Raw genomic sequence first — 16,258 nt, 5'->3', positions numbered from 1 at the left:
CATCATGTGATGATGTGACATTCGGGTCAGAGCGTAATTTAGAGATGCTTTTGGCTACTAGACTCTCGTCATCTAAGGTGCACCACAACACTTGTATTGCTATCCCACAACCACGTTTTCACGGTTTAGGCTATTCCCATTTCGCTCGCGGCTACTACAAGAATCTCTTTTGCTTTCTTTTCTTCTAGCTACTTATACGCTTCAGTTCGCCATGTTGTCTCTTACCTACCTATGGATTCAGTAGCAGTTTAAAAAGTTGACCTATTCGGGAATCTCCGAAACTACGCTTATTTTCAACTCCTCGATTTTTATTTACAATTTTAAAAGATTTCAATTCTAGTACGAACATAGAAACTTTTATAGAAGTTAAAGGGTAATATTGTAATTTTTTAAATAATTAGGGCATTTTTTAAACCACAAACAAAGTATATATATATATATATATATATATACACACATGTATGTATGTATATATAATTCATTTTTTTTTTTTGTTAAAAGAAAAAAAGAAAGTACTAGACTCTCGTCCAAGCGTATTTTAGAGATGCTTTTGGCTACTAGACTCTCGTCATCTAAGGTGCAACACGACACTTGTATTGCTATTCCACAACCACGTTTTCACGGTTTAGGCTATTCCCATTTCGCTCGCGGCTACTACGAGAATCCCTTTTGCTTTATTTTCTTCTAGCTACTAATATGCTTCAGTTCGCTATGTTGTCTCTTACCTACCCATAAATTCAATAACAGTTTTAATAGTTGACCTATTCGAGAATCTTCGAAACTACGCTTATTTTCAACTCCTCGATTTTTATTTACAATTTTAAAAGATTTCAATTCTAGCACGAACATAGAAACTTTTATAGAAGTTAAGGGTAATATTGTAATTTTTTAAATAATTAGGGCATATATATATATATATATATATACACACGCACATGTATGTATGTATATATAATTCATTTATTTTTGTTAAAAGAAAAAAAGAAGGTACACGTTGATTCCGACAATGCTTTATGCTTTTACGAGAAGGGAACAGCAAAATCACGATTGTAACTTCCTTTTCTGAATATTAGTAAATAAGACGGAATGAATGAAAAAACTCTGTTCACAACTTTAATATATAAATATATATATATATATATATTATGTTTTAGGAGTCGAGAGGCTTAAACAAAATAAACTTATTAAAAGCTTAAAGATCAAAACGAACCTTTTAAAAGTTTAGAAAGAAAAATAAAATATTCTTTAAAATTTAAAGTCCGAGATCGAGATTTAAACCTTAATACCTACCCATAATACAAACTAGCCACTAATACCTACCAATAAGGAAAATATAAATTAATTAAATATTGAAAATAAAATAAAATATACTATAAATTAAATCAGGAAGAAAAGAATATTAAAATATAATATCTAAGATATATCCATAAACAATATATTCTTCAAATATTATATTTCAACCTAAAATTTATTTTATATATATATAAATAAATAAATAAATGATTCCATCCGATCCAAGTTGAATTATATATATTCTAGGAAGGAGCCTGCCTGGTTTGACTTTGACTATTCAAAACAGCGCTTTTTTTTTTTTTTTTTAATTTTAAATAAAATAAAAAATAAAATATTATATTTTATTAAAATTATATTCACTGCAATGCCAAAATCCAAAAGTTGTTGGGAGAAATGGAACCCACCAATAGGAAGCACTCTGCCCTTTTCCAACTTTACCCTTCACCACTCCAAAGACAATACCCACATGCAAAACTATATATATATATATATATATATATATATATATATATATACCGAGGAGATAAGTGATGCTTGTGACAAGACTGAACTAATTACTTTTCAAAATTATTTTAACTTTTTTTTTTTTCTAGATAGAGATGATGTATGCTAAGCGAGGACGAGACGAGCGAGCTAGAGACTAAAGTGAATCTATTTTAACTTTTCCTTTTAGGTATAGATGATGTAGGTCAACTGAGGACGAGATTAGCGAGCTAGTGATTACAGTGAATCTCTTTTAACTTTTCTTTCTAGATATAGTTGATGTTGCCAACTGAGGACGAGATTAAAGCGAGCTAGAGTCTACAGGGAATCTATTTTAACTTTTCTGTATAGATATAGATGATGCAGGCCAACTGAGGACCGGATCAAGCGAGCTAGAGTCTACAGGGAATCTATTTTTACTTTTCTGTACAGATATAGATGATGCAGGCCAACTGAGGACTGGATCAAGCGAGCTAGAGTCTTGAGGGAATTATTTTAACTTTTCTTTCTAGATATAGATGATGCAGGGCAACCAATGATGAGATCAGCAAGCTAGAGACTACAGTGAATCTAAACTTTTATTTCCAGATATAGATGATGTAGGCCAATCGAGGACGAGATCGACAAACTAGAGACTACCGTGAATCTATTTTAACTTTTCTTTCCAGGTATAGATGATGCAGGCCAACCGATGACGAGATTGACAAGCTAGAGACTACATGAAATCTATTTTAACTTTTCTTTTCAGATATAGATGATGCTGATCAACCAAGGACGAGATCAGCGAGCTAGAGACTACAATGAGTCTATATTAACTTTTCTTTCCAGATATAGATAATGCAAGCCAACCGAGGACGAGACCAGCGAGCTAAAGACTACCGTGAATCTATTTTAACTTTTTTTTTTCATATATAGATAATGCAGGTCAACCAATGACAAGATTAGAGAGCTAGAGACTACAATGAATCTATTTTAAGTTTTTTTTTTTCAAATATAGATAATGCAGACCAACCGAAGACGAGATCAGCGAGCAAGAGACTACAGTGAGTCTATTTTAACTTTTCTTTCCAGATATAGATAATGCAGGCCAACCGAGGATGAGATCGGCCAGCTAGAGACTAGAGCAAATCTATTTTAACTTTTCTATCAAGATATAGATGATACAGACCAATGAGGACAGGACGAGTGACCCAAAGACTTTAGTGAATCTATTTTAACTTTTCTTTCCAAATATAGATGATGCAAGCCAATAGAGGAGAGGAGATCAGCGAGCTAGAGACTACAATGAATCTATTCCTGAGTTGGCTAGAGACTACAAAAAAAAATCTATTTCTGAGTCTATTTTGTGTACACATGTTTTCCAGTTGAAAACTTACCCTAGCTATTTTTGTGGGGTAAAAAATCCTGGTTTCACGTGTTTTACTTGTCCTGTATAAAAAATGTTTTGGTTCTATGACTGGTTTCCAAAGTAAATTATCGATGTCAGTGGTAACTCCCGTGAAGAGAATTTTCGATGAACGGGTCTTACAAGTTATATGTATAAAAAAAATAATTGAGAGATAATGAATTGAACCAGCATACACAGAATCTTAGGCCAAAAGTGTGTCTGTTTTCAATCCATATTTTATTTCAACAAGGAAGAGGGAAGGAGGGAGAGAGGCCTGGTTTGTTTGGTCTAGTCTGGTCCAGGAATCTGCTTCTTTGAGGGTTTGGGTCCACCCCGTTTTGCCCATTTCCTCTAATCTGATCGCCATTAATGAGTAAATCAAGCTCTGCAACTCCACCCCCATCGGCAAAACCCTCATGGGTCCTCCCTTATCGGACCCAACCCCTCACCGATTTCTACACCCTTGGCAAGAAGCTCGGCCAAGGCCAATTTGGCACCACTTTTCTATGCACCCACAACCAAACAGGGTTCAACTACGCCTGTAAGACCATCCCTAAGCGGAAGCTTCTGTGCAAAGAGGACTATGACGATGTTTGGAGGGAGATTCAGATAATGCATCATTTATCTGAACATCCCAACATCGTTAGAATCAAGGGCACTTATGAGGATCCGGTCTCTGTTCATTTGGTAATGGAGCTTTGTGCGGGTGGGGAGCTGTTTGATAGGATCGTTCAAAAGGGTCATTACAGTGAGCGTGAGGCGGCTAAGCTTATTGGGGTTATTGTGAGTGTTTTGGAGTCTTGTCATTCGCTTGGAGTTATGCATAGAGATCTTAAACCTGAGAACTTCCTGTTTCTAAGTGTGGATGAAGATGCTGCTCTTAAGGCTACTGATTTTGGGCTCTCTGTCTTCTACAAGCCAGGTTTCTTTTACCCTTTTGGGTTCATTTTCTTCTGTAAATCTCATATCTATTTCTCTGCATTTTGGATATGAAATTAGTGTTTCAGGCTTCATTGATCTGTTCTATATCTGTTCTATATCGACCATTTCCACTTTTTTCTCTACGAAAATCGATAGCCATTGCCAAGATAGAGGTCTCTTACTGTCGATCTTTTCAGTAAATTGTTGAGGATAGTTGGGAGAGAGTCTAGGAATGGTCATGGGTTCATAAGTAACGAATACATCTCGATTGGTATGAGGTTTTTTGGAGAATTTCAAAGAAAAGCCACGAGAGCTTATGCTCAAAGTGGACAATATCATACTATTGTGGTGATTCGTGATTCCTAACATGGTGGTAGAGTCATGTCCTTAACTTAGGTACATCAATAGAATCCTCAAATGTTGAACAAAGAAGTTGGGAGTCCCGAAAGTGTAGTCAAAATGACTTAAGTGTTGAACAAAGAGTGTACTTTGTTTGAGGACTCCAGAGGAGTCGAGTCTCGATTAAGGGGAGGTTGTTTTAGGGTTCTATAGGCCTTCGGAGAGGCTCTGTGGTGTACTTTGTTCGAGGAGATGATTGTTGAGGATTGTTGGGAGGGAGTCCCACGTTGACTAATTTAGGGAATGATCGGAATCATCTCCATTGATATGATGCCTTTTGGAAAACTAAAAGTAAAGCCATGAGAGGTTACGCTCGAAGTGGATAATATCATACCATTGTGGTGATTCGTGATTCCTAACATGGTGTCATAGCCATGTCCTTAACTTAGCTATGTCAATAGAATCCTCAAATGTCGAACAAAGATGTTGGGACTCTCAAAAGAGCAGTCAAAAGTGACTCAAGTGTCGAACAAAGAGTGTACTTTGTTCAAGGACTCTAGAGGAGTCGAGTCTCGATTAAGGGGAGGTTGTTTGAGGGCTCCAAAGGTCTCAGGAGAGACTCTATGGTGTACTTTGTTCGAGGAGAGGATTGTTGAGAGGGAGTCCCACATTGACTAATTTAGAGAATGACCATGGATTTATAAGTAAGGAATGCATCTCCATTGATATGATGCCTTTCGGTAAACTAAAAGCAAAGCCATGAGAGCTTATGCTCGAAGTGGATAATATCATACCATTCTAGAGAATCGTGATTCCTAACACAAATTATGTGTTGACCCAAATCTTCTGCTTAGAACTTGATTTACGATGAAATTAAGATTTGTATCAAAATGAGGAAGAGTACCTTATTTCATACAAGTTCTATCATCGTCGAGCATCATGTTGGGCCGATCCCCGACATTGAACATGTAGTGTGCATAATAACAAATAGGATTAACCGTGCAAAGTAAAGGGTCTCTCAGAAATTATGATTGAACAAAGGGAAACTGAATGGATTGTATCTACACGGTTAGGAATCACGACTCTCCACAATGGTATGATATTGTCCAGTTTGAGCATAAGCTCTCGTGACTTTGCTTTAGGCTTCCCCAAACGATCTCATACTAATGGAGATGTATTCCTTACTTATAAACCCATGATCAACCTCTTAATTAACCGATATGGGACTCCTCTCCCAACGATCCTCAACGTACATTCAACATACATAATGTAGCTGTGCTAAGCTACTACTCAACCTTATTCTTTACATTTTCTTGAACGTTCTGTGTTCTTAGATCTTAAACTGTTTGCAGGGGAAACGTTTTCGGATGTGGTCGGTAGTCCATACTACGTCGCACCAGACGTGTTACGCAAGCATTATGGACCGGAAGCTGATGTTTGGAGTGCAGGGGTTATCTTATATATCCTATTAAGTGGGGTACCTCCATTTTGGGCAGGTAGCTACTAGAAATCCTTAGGTGTATGCATAAATGACATTTCCTGGAAAGTTTTGGATGAGTAACGCTTTCGACATAGTTTCGTTACCGATAGTTTTCTCCGTTCTTTGTACAACAGAAACTGAAATAGGGATCTTCCGACAGATATTACAAGGACGACTGGATTTCGAATCGGAACCGTGGCCTGGCATTTCAGCAAGTGCAAAGGATCTTATACAGAAAATGCTTGACAGAAATCCAAAGAGAAGGCTCACTGCTCATGAAGTCCTATGTAAGTTTAGGTTCCTAGCATTGAGCTATATGACTGGCGAGTCAGGATGATATGTTGTGTTTATAAGTTCCAAAACCTTTGTGTATCAGGTCATCCATGGATTGTAGATGACAAAGTTGCACCAGATAAACCTCTCGACTCGGCGGTATTATCACGGTTGAAGCAGTTCTCGGCTATGAATAAGCTAAAGAAAATGGCTCTAAGAGTAAGTTTTTGTAAACTACCGAAGGAATGATTTGAAACCGTATGATATACGACATAGATCGTGTCACTTGTCGAATCTGCTAGATTTTAACATGATTAGTTACGGCATCATCAAAAAGTTGATGATGATATTGAATATCAGAGTGCTTAGCATCTAGGTAATTGTTGAACATGTGAGATGTCATATCAGTTGGAGAGGGGAACGAAGCATTCCTTATAAGGGTGTGGAAACCACTCCCTAGCAAACGTGTTTTAAAATTGTGAGGCTGATGGCGATACGTAATGGGCCAAGCAGTGGGATTGGGCTGTTACAATTGGTATTAGAGCCAGACACCGAGCGGTGTGCCAGCGGGGACGCTGGGCCCCCAATGGGGGTGGACTGTGAGATTTCATATCGGTTAGAGAGGGGAATGAAGCATTCCTTATAAAAGTGTGGAAACCTCTCCCTAACAAACGAGTTTTAAAACCGTGAAGCTGACGANCGATACGTAATGGGCCAAGCAGTGGGATTGGGCTGTTACAATTGGTATTAGAGCCAGACACCGGGCGGTGTGCTAGCGAGGACGTTGGACCTCCAAGGGGGATGGATTGTGAGATCTCAAAACGGTTGGAGAGGGGAACAAAGCATTTCTTATAAGGGTGTGGAAACCTCTCCCTAGCAGACACGTTTTAAAACTGTGAGACTGATGACAATATGTAATGAGCCAAAACATACAATATTTGTTAGTGGTGGGGTTGGGCTGTAACAAATGGTATCAGAGTCAGACACTGGGCGGTGTGCCAGCGAGGATGCTGGCCCCCTAGAGGGGGTGGATTGTGAGATCCCACGTTGATTAGAGAGGGGGACGAAGCATTCCTTATAAGGGTGTGTAGACCTTTTCCTAGCATACGCGTTTTAAAACCGTGAGCCTGATGACGATACGTAACGAGCCAAAGTGAATAATATCTACTAGCGGTGGGGTTGGGCTGTTTCAAATGGTATCAGAACCAGACACCGAGCAGTGTGCTAGTGAGGACGCTGGGCCCCCAAGGGGGATGGATTGTGAGATCCCACATCGGTTGGAGAGAGGAATGAAGTATTCCTTATAAGGGTGTGGAAACCTCTCCCTAGCAGACACGTTTTAAAACTGTGAGGCTAATGGCGATATGTAACGGGTCAAAGTGGACGATATCTATTAGTGGTGAGCTAAACTTTGAAATCTTACGACGGATTGTATTGTAGGTAATCGCTGAAAGGCTTTCTGAAGAAGAAATTGGGGGTCTGAAAGAGTTGTTCAAAATGATAGACACGGACAACAGTGGGACGATAACCTTCGACGAACTAAAAGAAGGCTTGAAACGAGTCGGCTCGGAACTTATGGAGTCGGAGATTAAGGATTTGATGGATGCAGTAAGAAATAAAGCTTTCTTCTACTTATGAATCCTTACTTTCGACGCAAACTGATGATGTTTTGTTTGGCAGGCAGACATTGACAACAGTGGAACCATCGACTATGGTGAATTTCTTGCTGCTACAATCCATCTGAATAAACTAGAAAGGGAAGAGAATTTGTTGTCGGCCTTCTCATATTTTGATAAGGATGGCAGTGGTTTCATAACCATTGATGAACTTCAACTAGCCTGCAAAGAGTTTGGCTTGAGCGATCTGCATCTCGACGACATGATCAGTGAAATCGACGAAGACAATGTTAGTTACTCTTACATCTCCCTCATTTTCTGTAACGGCTCAAGCACACCACTAATAGATATTGTCCGCTTTAGCTCGCTACGTATTGTTGTCAGCTTCACAATTTTAAAATGCGTCTACTAGGGAGAGGTTTCCATACCCTTATAAAGAATGTTTCGTTCTCCTCCCCAACCGATGTGAGATCTCACAATCCACCCCCCTCCCCCCTTGGCATCCAGTGTCCTCGTTGGCACTTGTTCCCTTCTCCCCCTCCCACCTTGGCATCCAGTGTCCTCGTTGGCACTTGTTCCCTTCTCCCCCTCCCCCCTTGGCATCCAGTGTCCTCCTTGGCACTTGTTCCCTTCTCCCATCGATGTGGGATCCCACAATCCACCCCCTTGCCTCATGTTCACTCCCCTTCGGAGCTTAGCCTCCTCGCTGGTACATTGCCCCGTGTTAGCAGATATTATCATTTTTAGGCTAAGCTTTCCCTCCTAGTAGATAAGACATTTGTTTTCCTTCCTAACCGACGTGGGATCTCACCTTTTTCCTCTTCCTTCTCTTTGCTTTCGATTATACAAATGAATCGACAAGTTAAAGACCAATGATTCCCTAAATTTTGATGTCAATTCAAAGCATTTGATCGTTTTTGCTTTCCCCTCTCCCTGATATCTGTTTATAAATGTTCATCAACTGTCTCTATTCCTATGTATTGATGAAACTTCTTTGGTTCTGTTTGGGGTTCATGCCAGGACGGGCGTATAGACTATGGCGAATTTGCAGCAATGATGAGAAAAGGCAACGGAGGAGTTGGAAGGAGGACGATGAGAGGACCGATGAATTTAGGAGAAGCTCTCGGCCTGTCAACAAGTGCCAACAACCAATCTATCGATAATCCTACCTAAGATGCTTACATATTACCTGTATGAATCCTATTTTAGTTCCATGAACGTTTCGATAAAACAAAAACGAAACTAAACGTCCTTACTGTTGCGATTCTCATTTGAGGAACAGATATTTAAAAAGAAGGCATCAGATGAAATTATATTTCAGCAATAGCAACAGATTATAAGAATTATATCAGCAACAAAGTCTTGGAAAAGGTTATTGTCGTTACAGTTCTTTCAGATGAAGGTATAGAACGTAAGATGCCATGTCAGTTCATGAAGCAGAGGAATTGTTGGAGGTACTCTAATGTTGAAACGAGTTTATAACTACAATTTGCTTGAGATGGCAAGGTACTTGGTGTGGCGACCCTGAGCAATAATTTTACCATTCCCTTTTCTCCTCAATTCAACATTAATTACTGCAATGGTCTTGCCCAATCGCAAAACCTTCGCGTCGATCTCGATTTCCTCCTAAAACAGTAGACGAAAACAGATTATAAGAATTATTAAAGCAACGAAGTCTTGCATAACACATTTTGATGACGGTGGATGTGCCCGCTAAAGGCGTTTATGTATTAGTTTTATTAACACTATTTTTTTCGGCTGAGTCTTTTTTATTTCATTATCTACTAATATAAACTAAGACATCTCAATTTGTATTTAAGGAAGATATAGAAAAATGTTGTGAAAATTGTCTATATTTTTTATATTTGTAGATTAGAATTCAAATCTTTTCTAAAGAAATTGAGAAAAGAAAAGCACAATTTCAAAAACTCAAATGATTATGAAAGCTTAAAATTTCCATTTGTACACAAAGAAATAAGCGTTTATTAAACAAATGAAAGCACCAAAATCGAGACATGCAAAAATATGGTTGGCCAACACAGGAAAAACAACAAATCCAGTCAGTATAGTGCCTTCTAATATATGATAGAATGACTTAATTAGCCATTCTAACGCCCCAGATCCACTGGCTTACCAATATTGTCCTCTTTGAGCTTTCTCTTTCGGGCTTCTCCTCAAGGCTTTAAAACGTGTCTGCTAAGGGAAGGTTTCTACACACCCTTATAAATGGAGGTTTGTTCTCCCCCCCAACCAACGTGGACATCACAATCCACCCCCCATCGAGGCCCAGCGTCTTCGCTGGCACTCTTTCCTTCCTCCAATAGATGTAGGACCGCCCCCAAATACACCCTCCTTTGGCACCCAGCGTCCTTACTAGCACACCATCTCGTGTCTACCCCCGTTCGGGGAACAGCGAGAAGGCTGACATATTGTCCGATGTCTGGCTCTGATACCATTTGTAATGTCTTTGGGCTTTCCCTTTCGAGGTTCCCCTCAAGACTTTAAAACGCGTCTGCTAGGGGAAGGTTTCCACACCCTTATAAATGGTGGTTTGTTCTCCTCCCCAACCAATGTGGGAGGTTTGTTATCCTCCCCAACCAATGTGGGAGGTTTGTTATCCTCCCCAACCAACGTGGACATCACAGTCATCCTCCAACTTTACCTTCTGGTTAAAATTCTATAAAAAATCATCTCCTTTTCTCCAAAAACTCACCTAGAATCACCATCTGCCCAGGATTAGCTATGTGTAGCAGATCAAAAATCCAAGAACATGATTCTTAAAAAATCTAAGGAAGTCTTTACCTGTCATAATAAAGGTATTCCTAGCTCTAAGAACTTCAGACAACTCTGCTAACAGCGGTAGTGGAAGAATTATTTGTCTTCATAGCTTGAGAGCTTATTCTAATAGCTTGAAGTTCTTAATCCGACAATAATTAAAAGTAATATCAAAATATACAAATATATTTCTGTTCACTTGCGTTTGTGTCTTGGGAAACTGAATCCACACATTCCTTTCGTGTAATTCCTCACGTCTTGTGTTCTGTGTTTCCAAGTCACTTAATCCAATCTTCATACCCTTAATACTCAGATTCTTCAACTATTTGCCCATGAATTGCTCTCTACGAGAAAAACCTAGTCTATTCTTTTCCCTTTTCCCAGTGGCAGTGAGGGCAGAGGGGATCCTTGCACTATTTACATCACTGGAAAAAATGTGTATTGTGCAATATATCATCGGGTAGGAATCTGAACATTAAGCTTCTTACTAAGAGTTGAAATTCAGATTCACAGTAATTGGACCAGAAATTTCAAATTCCGTATCTGCTATTAGGTTAAAATAAAAATTATAGAGACCGAGTAATGTGATCAACAGTAACGGAAAAGTGAAAGGTAGAAAAAGTGGAAAGTGGAACTCACGTCGAGATAAGCAGCATCCAGATAGGAGAGGTTAATTTCAAGGGAGACTCCAGTGGTGTTAGCGCCCAAAGTCTTTAACGCTACAGAACCAATACAGTCGACGAGTGACGCCGAGGCTCCTCCGTGCAAGGAATTATTCTCGTTCTTAATAACGAAACATCAAGCAGCAAACAGAGAAATCCGAATTGAGGTGAGAAATAGGCAAAAGATCATGTACAAATCTAATTATCAAGTGAATCATGCAGATGAACAAAGAAGAAGAAGAAGAAGAAAAGCATACGAGCAAACGAGCGGGGACTTTGAGAGAGCAAACGATCCGACCAGGTTCGATGAGATCAACGCGAAGATCAGTCATCACAAAGTTTTCGTAAAACCTGAAAGGAAGGGCATCAATGGTGGACGCAAGCTTCCGATCATCATCATGCTTCTCCAGGTATCTCTTCGTCTTCTCCATCGCTCACTCTGTAAGATTATCTCATTTCCGAAATTTCCCAAAACTGGTTCATCCACTCCGAGAATGAGTTTTTATATTAATATTTATTAATTAAATTAAAAAGTAATAATTTATGGAAAATCATTTAATCAAAGTATGCAATAAATAATCTAATCTTTTCGTCAAATTTTTTCTTTAAAATAAATAAATCTCAATTGTATAATCCAACAATCCCAAAAATATTAACTACCNTAGGTTTTTTTTTTTTTTTTTTTTTTTTCGGATTGAGTTTGATTTATGAAAAAACTAAAATTGAGTTCACACCGAACCCAACTCTATTTTAAAATGGTTCTTGGGTTCAGTTGTGAGCTCTATTCGACTCACTAAAATAGCCAACTCGACCAACTCAACCTAACCCTACCATAAAATAGATAATAGAATTAAGTTGTGAACTCTATTTAAGTTATTCGGTCAACCCAATCAATCTTAAATTTTGGATTTATCTAAAAAAAACTTTTCTAACCCAACCCAAGGTCTCAACTTGACATATGCTTGATATTATTAACTAGCGTTCATGATCTTGATCCCTACAAGTTTCTATACGATTTTATAATCTTTCGTTGTTAATTGAATCTCTTTGCTAAGAGTCTAACCTCGCCTACAATCAACTTTCAACCACCTTCACCTCTGATTCACACATCACACATCAATCATGTTAAAAAAACACGTGGTGGTATGTTATCTTTGTAAAATAAGTCAATCTGATATTCGATCAAGAAAGTAATCCACTTTGGGATGATTTCTTATCAACCTCGCCCTTATAAAAACGAGGAAAAAACTCAATACGTCGTCATTCAACTTATATGAAGAGCTATCGATACTAACGATATGGGTAGACAAACAACGCTCACTTTAGTGAACCCTATCATGTAGTTTGCAGCCCATATAATTTGGTCAACCAGCAAACAATGGTGTGTATGAAGACAATATTAACATTGTGTCAGTTCTAGCATGATTTTTAAAAACATATTATGAATTGAAAAATATTTTTTTAAATAAGGTATGAGAAAGACTAAACAATTAGTTACTTCAAATCAAGAAATGAATATGAACATTTGCAACTTTCCTATANTTTTTTTTTTTTTTTTTTTTTTTTTTTTTTTTTTTTTTTTTTTTTTTTTTTGTTATCCTTCCTGTATCAACGTTAGAGAAGAACATAAAATGGATTGCAATACTCCATTTGCTTACCTTTGCTGTGGTCTCGACTCGACCCTCAGCTCGACTGTGGCGCTTCTGCATCTTTTGAACTCTGAGGGGAATACTTTTCCATCAACCGAGCTAGTTCTGCATTGAATCCTTTCTCGAGCTCAACTTCTTCGAGCCAATGTCTTCGTTTCATTGCTGCCATCCGTTCCTCATGAGCTTTTATCAGCTCCTCCCTTTCTGCTACAAAGTCTTCTATCTCCTTCTCTTGAAACTTTATGAACCTTGCAACTACCTCCACCCTAAGCAAAAAAAAAAGGGAACGAGTGTCAGGGGGTGAATTGTGAGATCCCACATCCGTTGGAGAGGAGAATAAAACATTCTTTATAAAGGTGTGAAAACTTCTCCATACCAAACGCGTTTTAAAAACCTTGAGGGAAAGCCCGAAAGAGAAGCCCAAAGAGGACAATATCTACTAGTGGTGAGCTTGAGATGTTACAAAAACAGTATCAAGTAAAACTACGAGAAATTTGTAACATGTCGCAGCATCGTTTTCCCAATATCCGCCGTTGTATGAATGACTTACCACAGATTTAGACAAACAACATATCTCAATTACCTGTTTCTATAATTATGTGTATTTGAATGGCTTCCATCAGTTTGTTTCATCTTCTCACGTTCCTCCTGCTGCAACCTTTCAAAATTCTCTTCCTTTTCGTCCCTCATTTCGTGCAATAGTTTGATTTGATCATTGAAAAATTGTTCTTGCAATTGCATCTTCAAAACAAAAAGGGGGTAAATTGATTAGTAAGTGACATCATTAATCTCTAAAACTTCCAGTTGAAAAGGCATACCTCTTCTTTAGTCTCTCTGTGTTGCATAAGGGTTCTTTGTCTAACAACTCTATTCTCTTCCTTGGTTTTCCTAAGCTTTTCACACACTTTACCAAGAGATTCTTCATAGGCCTTAACCTTACTTCGTTCTTTTACCACCCTGTTCTTCAACCAGCTAAGCTCCTGGTTGTCCTCGCTCATTTTCCTTATCTGATCAACGACCATCTCTTGGTATGATTTCATCTCAAATTTCATCTTAGATTTACCTATTTCATAGTTTTAAATATCATAAAGAAAATAAAACTTCACATCATAATCATAATGGCATATTCCATGAAAAGGATATAAAGTTAGATATATGTCAGACACCAACAAAGATGAGAGAGTGATGAAACCTTGCATGTGATGGTTAAAAAGGTCGAGGTCTTCTTTTAGAGGCATAAAACCATAGAGCTGGCGCTTCCCACCAGGATAAAACAGAATCCTCCCCTTACGATCCCAAGCATCTCTACCTGTTCTTTGTTCAATGAAATGCTTATGCAAGCGCTCAGCGTCTAAATAACCCTTTGCTGAGGACTCAAAAATTAAAACACTCATCCCACGATGCCCCTGCGGGCCATACGAGTGTCGTGCCTTGACAGGAACATATGGACTGAAGTATTCAAGGAGTTCCTGATTTCCCATGCCAATCCACTGCCATCATCCCAACAGGAAAGAATAATTCAGTCAGATATCAAATATGCATATAAGACAACAATTGCATTACAAAATACAAACATAATAGACCAATCTGTCCACTTTTCAAGCAGCGGAATTGAAAACGTACCCTGTCATTTTCATCCTGCTCAAGCTTTGTATTCATAATAACAACCATAGGAGGCCACACAATCTCGTGATCTTTGTCTTCGTTTTTCAGACCTTCCCATTTGCCAAATTGTTCACCAGCAGGAATGATGGATGCTCCTTTACACCGCAAATCCTCCTCCAACATTGCTGCTAGCTCTCTGTGCAGCTTCACCCTTCTACATCCTTTCGTTCTGGCATGTGCCATCAAGGGTTGCAGGCCACGATACCAGTCAATGGCACCAGGGCCTCCTTGGCATGCTGGACAATGCCACTGCCTAGCAGGATCACTAATCTCATCAACAGTCAAACGATCCAAAATCTCAAAGAATTTCTTAAACCATCTACTCTTCTTTCGAGTCTCATAGCTCTTTTGACTTGCGTCAGAATCACAGTCGTCACTTAAGAAATCATCATCACTATCCTCCAGATCATCATCAGAATCATCAACATTGTCATTTTCTTCATTCTCGTTACTTGGATATGAGTTTGAGTTAAATTCATCTTCATGTTGGGCATCTTCCAACACCCTACTTTGACTGGAACCTGCCCTAGAGCGCCAATTCCAGCCATGCTCCAGGGGAGGGCGTATTAATGCTGGTGTAGCCATTATCCTTGCATCAGGGTGTTGAGGTTGCCAATTCTTACCAGATGCCTTTCCTCGCCCACCACCATTAAGTGTGCCTGACGTTTGAACCATATCTGTTGATTTAGGACTGAAATTCTGGGCACCCCATTGTTTATTTGCATTGGTCCCAGCTTTGTTCCTGGACTTTTTGGCATAAACTTCCCAATCGCCATCTGCGTGACCTGATTCCAGGCTAACATCCGCAACACCCTGACTCAAATGGCCCAGCGTAGTGGTAGAAATTCCAGAAGCATTGCTCTCCTTGGGTGACTTCTCACTGTTGGTGCCTGAGCTTGAAGGCTTCCCACGCCCTCTGGTTGAACTCATTTTTAAATAACCTGCTCATTATATATATAAATAACTAAAGTTTATAAAAGAAGCGAGAGCAAAATACACATTGGAAACTACGCGATCCTTGACCCAAAACAAATCCTCCAGCCATAATAAGACGAAGCAGATATCAAATCAGACAAAACAAACAAAGAACGATAAACATCCCGAAACATGAACACATTCTGGTGTTGAAAACGCTAGAGGACAAGGATTTTAGAGTTGAATAATTTGAATAATAAATGTCGAGCAAAATGCATATCGGATTTCCAATGTTAATGTAGAACAGGGAGAGGTAATCCATTATCAGAGACATAAAACGACGGAAAACAAAACAAATAGAGAATATGATGCAAGAATCGAAAGCCATGCAGCTCGTACAACGAGACAAAATTCTCAGAACAACACAAAAATCACATACAGACTTCCGCAACGTACAAGATTTTGCTCTCTTCCGCCTCAGGTTCTAAAGAAATCTAATCGAAACACACTAGACTCCAAAGAAATCCACATTAACATTGAAATGCCAGATACTTCCATGATCAAGATAACCAAGAAACCGAAACCATAGCAGAAAAATCCCAAACCATGCACGAGCGAGAGAGAAAGAGAGAGAGTACACTAAGATCTTGAAGATTGTCGCCGGAAACGGAATCCAATGCCGGAAAAAATGGAGTTGAGAAGAAAGATTCGTGCCAATGGAAAGTTCGTCTCCAGAAATGGCGCATAGATAAGCGAGAGCGACTGACTGATCAGTGACCCGCAAGAGTGAACCGAATGAA

The 16,258-nt window shown here is 38.9% G+C and overlaps 3 protein-coding genes across 3 annotated transcripts; 1 reads left to right on the top strand and 2 right to left on the bottom strand.

Moving 5' to 3' along the window:
- Window positions 1–3,341: 3,341 nt before the first annotated feature.
- Window positions 3,342–9,135, top strand: LOC111777323 (calcium-dependent protein kinase SK5-like). Its single transcript, XM_023656864.1, has 7 exons — window positions 3,342–4,085; window positions 5,776–5,919; window positions 6,038–6,190; window positions 6,280–6,395; window positions 7,617–7,784; window positions 7,857–8,081; window positions 8,813–9,135. Exons 1-7 carry the CDS (start codon window positions 3,533–3,535, stop codon window positions 8,963–8,965), a joined length of 1,512 nt encoding a protein of 503 aa, XP_023512632.1. The 5' UTR covers window positions 3,342–3,532; the 3' UTR covers window positions 8,966–9,135.
- LOC111777324 (acyl-coenzyme A thioesterase 13) lies at window positions 9,083–11,724 on the bottom strand. The gene is made up of 3 exons (XM_023656865.1): window positions 11,487–11,724; window positions 11,207–11,350; window positions 9,083–9,418 (listed from the first exon to the last, which is right to left on the bottom strand). Exons 1-3 carry the CDS (start codon window positions 11,658–11,660, stop codon window positions 9,275–9,277), a joined length of 462 nt encoding a protein of 153 aa, XP_023512633.1. The 5' UTR covers window positions 11,661–11,724; the 3' UTR covers window positions 9,083–9,274.
- A 1,093-nt stretch (window positions 11,725–12,817) lies between these two features.
- On the bottom strand, window positions 12,818–16,233 carry LOC111777529 (protein SUPPRESSOR OF GENE SILENCING 3-like). Its single transcript, XM_023657172.1, has 6 exons — window positions 16,097–16,233; window positions 14,502–15,484; window positions 14,071–14,368; window positions 13,697–13,941; window positions 13,462–13,619; window positions 12,818–13,144 (listed from the first exon to the last, which is right to left on the bottom strand). Exons 2-6 carry the CDS (start codon window positions 15,471–15,473, stop codon window positions 12,913–12,915), a joined length of 1,905 nt encoding a protein of 634 aa, XP_023512940.1. The 5' UTR covers window positions 15,474–15,484; window positions 16,097–16,233; the 3' UTR covers window positions 12,818–12,912.
- Between the last annotated feature and the right edge of the window lie 25 nt (window positions 16,234–16,258).

The sequence above is a fragment of the Cucurbita pepo genome, chromosome LG16 (genome assembly GCF_002806865.2).
Source record: "Cucurbita pepo subsp. pepo cultivar mu-cu-16 chromosome LG16, ASM280686v2, whole genome shotgun sequence".
Lineage (NCBI taxonomy): Eukaryota > Viridiplantae > Streptophyta > Magnoliopsida > Cucurbitales > Cucurbitaceae > Cucurbita > Cucurbita pepo.
The sequence above is the reverse complement of the archived record's forward strand: the minus strand, read 5'-3'. Positions and strand labels throughout refer to the sequence as shown.